At 42.6% G+C, this 10,889-nt stretch overlaps 1 protein-coding gene across 1 annotated transcript; it reads left to right on the forward strand.

Moving 5' to 3' along the window:
• Positions 1 to 1,869: 1,869 nt before the first annotated feature.
• LOC309560484 (olfactory receptor 6C3-like) lies at positions 1,870 to 2,787 on the forward strand (the record flags this gene model as incomplete). Its single annotated transcript, XM_082264117.1, has 1 exon — positions 1,870 to 2,787. The coding sequence occupies one exon, from the start codon at positions 1,870 to 1,872 to the stop codon at positions 2,785 to 2,787; it is 918 nt and encodes a 305-aa protein (XP_082120243.1).
• Positions 2,788 to 10,889: the final 8,102 nt, after the last annotated feature.

Below are 10,889 nucleotides of genomic sequence, written 5' to 3' on the forward strand. Positions count from 1 at the left end.
ATGGGCATGTATAACAATCTCAAATAATAGAATGTTCAAGTACCCCATATAGATGTCAGGTGTCTACACACCTATCAGCAATTGGTTTATAATGAAGAATGTAGCAGGAGCTGCCTGATCAGATAAATAAAGCTGCTATGTGTACTGCCAGGGCTTTTTTTCACATTGAATAGGTGCAGGAACTCCCCCCTTCTGAGTCATTCCTTGCCTTTGCCCCCTACCCACCCCTTACCCGTCCCTTGATTCCACCCCCTACCAACCTCCCAGTACCAGCCCTTTTAGAGAATACTGGACCAAGTATTATTTTTTGTTGCTAAAAATTTGTAGGGTATTTGTTAATAATAACAAGAAAAGCATTAAAATAGATCCTCTGCAGCCAGCAACAATAGACCCCACCCCAGCAACAATATATCCCCCCAACAATAATAGATCCCCCTAGCAACAATAGACTAGCTAGCAACAATAGATCTCCCATACAACATTATTCCCTCCCCCAATCAACAATGGATCACCCGTTACAAAATGCCACCCCAGCAACAATAGACCCGCTAGCAACAATCGATCCCCCACACAACATTATACCCCCCCCATCAACAATGGATCACCCATTACAAAATGCCACCCCAGCAACAATAGATCCACCCCTGAAACAATATATCCGAAGCACCAACAACAGATTTCCCAGCAGCCAGCATCAATGGACCCTCGCTCAACAATTGACCCCCGCAGCAACAATAGACCATTCCAGCAATAATAGACCCCCCACACAAAAATAGATTCCTGCCAGCATATTCCAGTACCCATTGCCATTACATTTAGTGCTGGAGGTGCCGGAACTGCGTTCCCCCGCGTTCCCGCTGAAAAAAAGCCCCGTGTCCTGCTATTATCTACTATATTAGATAGTCTAATATTGTGATATGTAATCAAATGTTGCTTTTATTAAATCAATATTTATACGAAACTTCTAATCTTTCCCTGTTCTATTTAATTTAAAAAAAAGGTTCAAAACAGAGTTCAACTTTAATTTCCAAAAGGCAACTTTCTATATGTATTTTAGAACTACAAATGTATAGAAATCAATGTAACTGACTAATTAGGAAGAGACTGAGAAGACTGAGCTTTCCTGGAATCTAGGGAATTAATTATAGACAGCAAGGGTTACAATATATACACAGGTATGTTGTTCAGAACTTTACACTGAATCATTCAATTACTATGAAAAATAAACTACACACACAAGTTTTGTTCTGCTTAGCCGATTGCTACAATTAAACATTGCAATCATGTTTCCCTTGAGAATGAGAACAATATCTTCAAGCAAAAAAAATACAACTTTATTATTGACAATTTTTAAAAGTAAACTTTGATTTTTCTTCTTTTTTTTTGTATTCTTACTAAACTAATCACCTAATTTAACTAATGATAATAATATACTTTTTATCAAGTCATGTTACTATTTTAGAAACCTATATAAAAAGTTTGTATTTGTAAATGTACAAGGTGCAATTATATTTGATCATTTCCTATAAAGATTGAGCTTTTGGCTTAGTAACATGGCAGAGTAATTGTGTTTTACTTTTCTTCTCAGTCAGTGCAATTATATCAATATTACAATCAATATTTTGTGGTCAGTGGATATATTGAAGTCAGTGCATATGTAGGAGCAGTAAGGAGGTATTAGCAATTCAGCTCTGGTAAATGCATATTGTAGGATGCAGAAGTCTAGGGATTACATTACTCCACGTATCTGTTAAGATGCCTTCACAGAGACCTTCATGCACAGTATACTAAAAACAGAACTGCATAAATCTGCATTTTTGCCTCGGAAGTCCAGTTAAAACATTTTTGAAACATTTTTATTTGATTGAAATGATTGTTGTAAATCAGACACATGTTACATATTTTATCATCAAAGGAATATCAGAAGCCCCCGAGCTGCAGGTACCGATCTTCCTTCTGGTTCTTATTATATATATCATCACTCTTTGTGGTAATGTGACCATATTTGTCCTGGTCAGCTTGGATCATCACCTCCACACTCCCATGTATTTCTTCCTCGCCAACCTATCTATTGTGAACATGTCTTCTTCTACAGTCACCCTACATAGGATCCTAGTAAATTTTATCACACAAGATAATACTGTTGGAATCCTTACATTTATGATGCAGTGTTACTTTTTTGGATCATTATCAGGCATTGAACTATTTATCCTGACCGCCATGGGCTTTGATCGATATGTGGCTATATGTAAGCCTTTGAACTATCATTTGGTCATGAATTTTAGAACCTGTAATGTGCTAGCTTCATTCTGTTGGCTGTTAGGTTTTATACAAGTCATTCCTTATTCTGTCCTAATGGCTAATATCTCTTGTTACTCATCCAATGAAATCAACCACTTTTGCTGTGACATTGCTCCTGTAATAGAAATAGCTTGCAGTGATGTCTCTGTTTTGAACACCTTAACCTTTATACAAGGGATACTTGTATTTATCATAACTCCATTTTGCCTTACATTTATTTCCTACCTTTTTATAATTATCGCTATACTAAAAATACCTTCCAATTCTGGTAGACGTAAAGCCTTCTACACATGTTCATCACACCTCACGGTCATTGTACTGCTATACATGACTTTGATTTTACAGTATCCAATACCAAGTAACGGCTTGGGCCCAACAAAACTTTTCTCCTTGTTTAGTGTTGCTATTGTTCCCATGTTGAATCCATTTTTATATAGCTTAAAAAATAAAGATGTGAAGTCAGCTTTTAAAAGAAGAGTGGGATAGAAAAAAAAAATCTCCACTATGAACACAATCTCCATAAACACATAATATTAACTTACTTGGTTTTTGTACTTATTATTTTTTTATATATCGTTATTGCATTTTATAAAGGTAGAAGTAAACTTTTATGAACCCACATATTAGTGACAGGCTAAATGTCTTACTATACTTTGTAGCACCTTTCTCGTATAAGATGCTAGGCACATTTAATTTGCCCTACTCTGTAATCAGAGAAGCTGGGATTGATTGCCTGGGTCTGTTTATGGTTTCACAGGTTTTGGATTTAATTGTTTGCTCCTACCTTTGTATAGAACCTCCAGAGTTAAGGGAAGGAAATTCAAATTCCCAGTATGAATGTTTACCATGCTTTGACTAATATTTTGGGAGGTGTGCCCAGTAGGTGTTCGGAGAGCTGGTAAATAGTCTGGAGCCTGTGAGGAGTTATCTTCCCCTTAGATAGAATGGATCGGTGAGCTTTGGGGGGCTGTTTTGAACTGGATACTGGACTACTCCCCAAGGGACTGAACCTATTGGCTTATCCTGTGTCAGGATTTGGGAGTAGAGTCTTTATCTATGTTGAAAACTATTTCATGGTCCCCAGTTGTGAAGCTACAGACTACTTCAGTCTGCTAAACCACTTCGCTATTATTCAAACTATTTTATAGTCTTCAGCAGTGAGTTATTAGACTGCTTCAGCCAGCTAGATTACCCCATAGTCCCCAGCTGTGAGAGATAGACTTTGTTACTTTGCTGCTTGTAAGAGAAGAGTGTCCTTGACTCACTTTGCTTAATTTTTGGAGTATTCTATACCCCATTGACCATTTCCTGTTAAGTTTTACAAGCAATAAAAAAAATCTTAAAAAGACATCCCCTAGAAAATGTAACCACTTCCCACCTGCCATATAGTTAAATGACGGCGGCAGGGTGGCACTCTCGTTCTGGGTTGATGTCATATGACAGCACCCCAGAACCGTCGCTTTCATGCACAGCGATCGCAGCCCTGTTGTGTTCCTAGGACATGGACTCTTTACCTATGTGATTGCTGTGTCCAATAATAGCCTGATCACATGTACAGTATCTCACAAAAGTGAGTACACCCCTCACATTTTTGAAAATATTTTATTATATCTTTTCATGTGACAACACTGAGAAAATGACAATTTGCTACAATGTAAAGTAGTGAGTATACAACTTGCATAACAGTGTCAATTTGCTGTCCCCTCAAAATAACTCAACACACAGCCTCTAATGTCTAAACCGCTGGCAACACACCCTTAAGTGAAAATGCCCAAAGTGTCAATATTTTGTGTGGCCACCATTATTTTCCAGCACTGTCTTAACCCTCTTGGGCATGGAGCTCACCAGATCTTCACAGGTTGCCACTGGAGTCCTCTTCCACTCCTCCATGACAACATTACAGAGCTGGTGGATGTTAGAGACCTTGCGCTCCTCCACCATCCATTTGAGGATGCTCCACAGATGTTCAATAGGGTTTAAGTCTGTAGACATGCTTGGCCGGTCCATCACCTTTACCCTCAGCTTCTTTAGAAAGGTAGTAGTCGTCTTAGATGTGTGTTTGGGGTCTTTATCATGTTGCAGTACTGCCCTGCGGCCCTGTCTCTGAATGGAGGGGATCATGCTCCGCTTTAGTATGTCACAGTACATGTTGGCATTCCTGGCTCCCTCAATGAACTGTAGCTCCCCAGTTCCGGCAGCACTCATGCAGCCCCAGACCATGACACTCCCACCACCATGCTTGACTGTAGGCAAGACACACTTGTCTTTGTACTCCTCACTTGGTTACCGCCACTCATGCTTGACATCATCTGAACCAAATAGGTTTATCTTGGTGCCTTTAGACCACAGGACATGGTTCCAGTAATCCATGTCCTTAGTCTGCTTGTCTTCAGCAAACTGTTTACGGGCTTTCTTGTGCATCATCTTTAGAAGAGACTTCCTTCTGGGATAACAGCCATGCAGACCAATTTGATGCAGTGTATGTTGTATGGTCTGAGCATTGACAGGCTGACCTCCCACCCCTTTAACCTCTGCAGCAATGCTGGCAGCACTTATAAGTCTATTTCCCAAAGACAACCTCTGGATATGACGCTGAGCACGTGCACTCAACCTCTTTGGTCGACCATGGCGAGGCCTGTTCTGAGTGGAACCTGTCCCGTTAAACCAATGTATGGTCTTGGCCACCATGCTGCAGCTCAGTTTCAGGGTCTTGGCAATCTTCTTTTAGCCTAGGCCATCTTTATGTAGAGCAAAAATTATTTTTTTCAGATCCTCAGAGAGTTCTTTGCCATGAGGTGCCATGTTGAACTTCCAGTGACCAGTATGAGAGAGTAAGAGCGATAACATCAAATTGAACACACCTGCTCCCCATTCACACCTGAGACTTTGTAACACTAATGAGTCACATGACACCGGAGAGGGAAAATGGTTAATTGGGCCCGATTTGGACATTTTGACTTAGGGGTGTACTCACTTTTGTTGCCCGCGGTTTAGACATTAATTGCTGTGTGTTGAGTTATTTTGAGGAGACAGCACATTTAAACTGTTATACAAGCTGTACACTCACTACTTCACATTGTAGCAAGTGTCATTTCTTCAGTGTTGTCACATGAAAAGATATAATAATATATATTCAAAAATGTGAGGGGTGTACTCACTTTTGTGATATACTGTGAATGCAGAAGTGCCATTTATCAGCTCTCCTCGGCTCACACTGACAGAGTGCCTGCCGAGGAGAGCCAATCAGTGCCATCTCCCCACAGGGGAGACCTGTATAGTAGTATAGTGCAGCCCCAGTAACACCAATCAGTGCCTATTAGTGCTGCCTTTCAGTGCCCATCAGCACCGTCCACCCGTGGTGCCTATCAGTGTCCATCAGTGCTGTCTGTCAGTGACGCCTATCAGTGCGGCATATTAGTACCTTCTCATTAGTGCCACCTAATCATTGCGCTTTAGTGCTGCCTCATCAGCGCACAACAGTGAAGGAGAAAAATTACTTATTTACAAAATTTATTGACAGAAACCAAGAAAACCTTTTTTTTTCAAATTTTCAGGCTTTTTCTGTTTTTTTTTTTTTTTAGCAAAAATTAAAAAACATAACAGTGATTAAATACCACCAAAAGAAAGCTCTATTTGTGTGAAAAAATGATAAAAATTGAATTTGGAAATAGAAAAATCCGCGCTTGTGGACAGAGAATAGGGCTGCAGCCTACTTCAAAATATGGCCCAAAGGCTATATTATGAAAGTGTGGGTACAGTGAGGTAAAGTGGCACTGCCTAATATAAGGTGCTAAAGGAATAAAATGTGTTCCAGTGTAAAGTGCTATAGTGTAAATTGAAAGCAAAAAAACAGTGTCAGGCAATTCTACAATTTGTCCACCGGTTGTGGTGTACTAAAGTGTTCGAGTGCAAATGTAAATAAATAAATAATTATGCCAATAGATTTAGGGATATGTGTGTGTGAAAGTATATATGTGTATGAGAACACACTAGGTGTATTGTAACCAATATAAGTAAACTGTGCAATAAAAATGATAAATCACATCTGTGCTGATAATAAATAAATATGACAATAAATAAATATAAATATGGCAATAAATAATGTTCATGCAGCAAATTAATAGTCCCAGAAAACAGCAAAAAGCCGAAATCGGTGAACCAGCAGTCTTTTCTATTGCTGAGTGATTCAGTGGAGTGTAGAAAAAATGATTCAATAATCGGTGAATAACAGAAATTTCAGTGACATTTAAGGTGCTTCCAATCCTTTCGGGGTGATGTGAATGGTGAATAAAAACACACAAGTGCACCCCTCCAATTGCTCCCGCACTCACCGGAGGTATACACCCCTGCAGGGGTAACAAGCCCTATTGCAGCGTAGTCTGTGAGGCTCCTTGAGGAGGGGGGGGAAAGGGGGGGATGTCCCCCTGTTGTACCGGGGAATAGGATCTCCTTTCAAATGATGATGATATGCAAAGAAGAATGTGCCGATATAGTGAAGTACCGTTTAAAATATACTTTATTATAAATGATTAAAAGACAGGTACTCACATAAGTTCAGTAGTAACAGGCAACAGAAGCAGTAGGGGCCGCGAGTCGCACCTGACGCACCTGATGACGTCAGCTCTGATGAAACGCGTCGTACGCGATAACGTCATTTCCGCCCCACTGCAACGCAGATCCGGTCGCTGAAGCGCACAGCGTCCTGGAAGCGGCTGCCAGCGAGGGACTCGCGGCCCCTACTGCTTCTGTTGCCTGTTACTACTGAACTTATGTGAGTACCTGTCTTTTAATCATTTATAATAAAGTATATTTTAAATGGTACTTCACTATATCGGCACATTCTTCTTTGCATATCATCATCATTTGAAAGGAGATCCTATTCCCCGGTACAACAGGGGGACATCCCCCCCCTTTCCCCCCCCTCCTCAAGGAGCCTCACAGACTACGCTGCAATAGGGCTTGTTACCCCTGCAGGGGTGTATACCTCCGGTGAGTGCGGGAGCAATTGGAGGGGTGCACTTGTGTGTTTTTATTCACCATTCACATCACCCCGAAAGGATTGGAAGCACCTTAAATGTCACTGAAATTTCTGTTATTCACCGATTATTGAATCATTTTTTCTACACTCCACTGAATCACTCAGCAATAGAAAAGACTGCTGGTTCACCGATTTCGGCTTTTTGCTGTTTTCTGGGACTATTAATTTGCTGCATGAACATTATTTATTGCCATATTTATATTTATTTATTGTCATATTTATTTATTATCAGCACAGATGTGATTTATCATTTTTATTGCACAGTTTACTTATATTGGTTACAATACACCTAGTGTGTTCTCATACACATATATACTTTCACACACACATATCCCTAAATCTATTGGCATAATTATTTATTTATTTACATTTGCACTCGAACACTTTAGTACACCACAACCGGTGGACAAATTGTAGAATTGCCTGACACTGTTTTTTTTGCTTTCAATTTACACTATAGCACTTTACACTGGAACACCTTTTATTCCTTTAGCACCTTATATTAGGCAGCGCCACTTTACCTCACTGTACCCACACAAAAATTGAATTTGGGTAAAGTTTTGCATGACTGCGCAATTGTCATTCGAGTATGACAGCGCTGAAAGCTGAATAGGGGGTGAATGTGCCCAGTATTGAAGTAGTTAATGAGCCGGAGTGAATGAACTGTTGCCAATGTGACTGGTGGCCTCTGTACTGTTTTAAAAAGAGCCAGTTAATTACAGTGGGGTTAGCCCTGCAACTTCAATCTGAGTTAATGGCAAGACTGGTATGTTTGACAGACAGGATACCCTATTGCAGTGATGGTGAACCCCAGATGTTTTTGAACTACATTTTCCATTATGATCAACTACACTGCAGAGTGCATGAGCATCATGGGAAATGTAGTTCCAAAACATCTGGGGTGCCAAGGTTCACCATCACTGCCCTATTGTATTGCAGAAGTCAGTAACGGGCCCACCTCTATGTTAGACATTCATATTATCATTTAGGTGTTGATGCAGAAAAATAATGAAGAAGCAATTGAATTGTGGCATCATGGGAACAGACCTCTATCTGTGAAAAAGACAGCGGGAGAGAAGCAGAAAGTGTTAGAGCATAAAAGCATATCTTAACCCAGGAGCAGAAATAAAATCTATTGGGGGCATGGCCTGGAGCAGCATGGAGTAGGAAGTTAGTGACTAGAGCTCTGCCGGCTGATCATCCTGTTACCCCTTTCATCCTACATCCCGGGCCCCAATTTCGGCTCCACGGCATCCTACCTGTGTCCTGACACCCCAGGTACCATGTCACCTCCGAAAAAATCCGCAGACACCGTGGCGAAGCTCGATAAATTCCGCCGGCAGGAGAAGGACAGTGCTTCCCAAGATGGCACCGAGGCGGGAGCGGGAGGGAGCGTGGCGGCTGCAGACAGTACCCGTGTCTTAGATGTGATTTCTGTATGCCAGGCTTCCCTCACGGCCAAAATTGAGGAGATCAAGGTCGATATTTCCCTGATCCGCCAAGACCAGCAGAAGCTGCGGGACCGGGTCGGAGAGGCCGAGCATAGGATCAGCGGTGTGAAGGATTCCCTGCCCCCCCTGCAGCATGTCTCTGATCGCCTTCAACTCCAGGTGAGCCAGCTTTTAGTCAAACAAGACGATATGGAAAATAGGCTGAGACGCTGCAATGTCAGGCTGATTGGTCTCCCGGAGGGGGCAGAGGGCAGGGATCCGGCTGATTTCCTAGAATGTCTCCTGACAGATACTGTATCTATGGACGGGAGGCCTTCTCCCCCACATTCACCGTGGAACGTGCCCACCGTTTATCGGGGAAACCCCCTCCTCAGGGAGCACCCCCCCGCACCTTTATTGCTTTATTGCCAAGATGTTAAACTATAGAGACAGAGACACCATTCTACGATTGAACAGGGAAAAGGGTAATATTCCTTTTGGGAATGGGAGGATTGCGATCTTCCCCGACTTTTCGGCCGAGGTGCAAAAGAAGAGTAAGACCTTTCTTGAAGCCAAGCGCAGATTCCGTGTCAAGAACATCAAATATGCAATGTTGTTTCCTGCCCGCCTGCGAGTTGAGGGGGGAGACAGAGTTAATTTCTTTGATGACCCTGAGGCTGCAATATCGTGGCTGGAACGCCTGGACACTCGGAACTGAACTCCCCTCTTGCTCGTTTTTTTTTTTTTTCTACTGCCTGCAGGTGACTAACTTGTCCGCAATATCCTCATATGATCATCTTTTTCCAGGATAGGGGTTCCTGCACCCCTGTTTGGAAGGTGACTATGACTGCTCCTGTGTTGGATTGAACTGCCCAACTTGTATCCTGCTCGGTTACTTGTCATCCCTCCTTTTTTCTAGCCTGGTCTGGAGGAGGACCTTGTCGTTCTCCAATGTGCCTTGATTTTCTCCTATGCCTGTATTTCCCCCTCCATGCCTACCTTTTCCCGTCTATTGCCTCAATAATCCTAGCCACTCTCTGCCTTCTCTGCTTTCTCCTTATACTACGACCCTGTGTGAGCTGGTGGATGCTGCTGCCCGTGGTTTCTGGCCGGTGGGCGCTAGTCCTCTTTTCTTCTTTTTCCTTTCTTCCTACATACTTAACCACTTGCCTACTGTGCACTTAAACCCCCTTCCCATCCAGACCAATTTTTAGCTTTCAGCGCTCTCACACTTTGAATGACAATTGCGCGGTCATGCTACACTGTACCCATATGAAATTTTTTAATTTTTTTCACACAAATAGAGCTTTCTTTTGGTGTTATTTAATCATCTCTGGGTTTTTTATTTTTTACAAAAAAAAGAAAAAAGACAGAAAATTTTGAAAAAAAAAAGTTTTCCTTATTTTCTGCGAGTAAATTTTGAAAATAAATACATTTTTGTCCTTCACTGATGTGCGCTGATGAGGCGGCACTGATGGGCACTGATAGGCTGCACTGATGGGCACTGATGAGGTGGCACTTATGGGCACTGATGAGGTGGCACTTATGGGCACTGATGAGGAGGTACTAATATGCCACACTAATGAGCACTGATAGGCGGCACTGATAGGCGACACTGATGAGCACTGATAGGCGGCACTGATGAGCACTGATAGGCGGCACTGCTGGGCACTGAGAGGTGGCACTGCTGGGCACTGAGAGGTGGCACTGAGAGGTGGCACTGCTGGGCACTGAGAGGCGGCACTGACGGGCGGCACTGATGGGCACTGATAGGCGGCACTGATGGGCACTGGTGGATGGCACTGATGGACACTAACGGGTGGCACTGATGAGCACTGATGGGCGGTACTGATAAGCACTGATGGGCAGCACCATCAGTGCCCACACTCAGTGCCCATAGTGCTGCCAGTCAGTGCTCATCAGTGCCTAGATGAGCAGGCACTGATGGGCACTGACTGGCAGCACTATGGGCACTGATGGGGGGCACTGATGGGGGGCACTGATGGCGGGCACTGTGGGCACTGATGGTGGGCACTTTGTGTATGTTTTTTACCTTGTGTAATCAGGGCACTGGTGATCAGTGCCCTGATTACATTCTTCTGTGTCCCCGGTGGCTCATC

This window comes from Pelophylax lessonae, assembly GCF_965119305.1.
Source record: "Pelophylax lessonae genome assembly, chromosome: 7".
NCBI classification, from domain to species: Eukaryota; Metazoa; Chordata; class Amphibia; order Anura; family Ranidae; genus Pelophylax; species Pelophylax lessonae.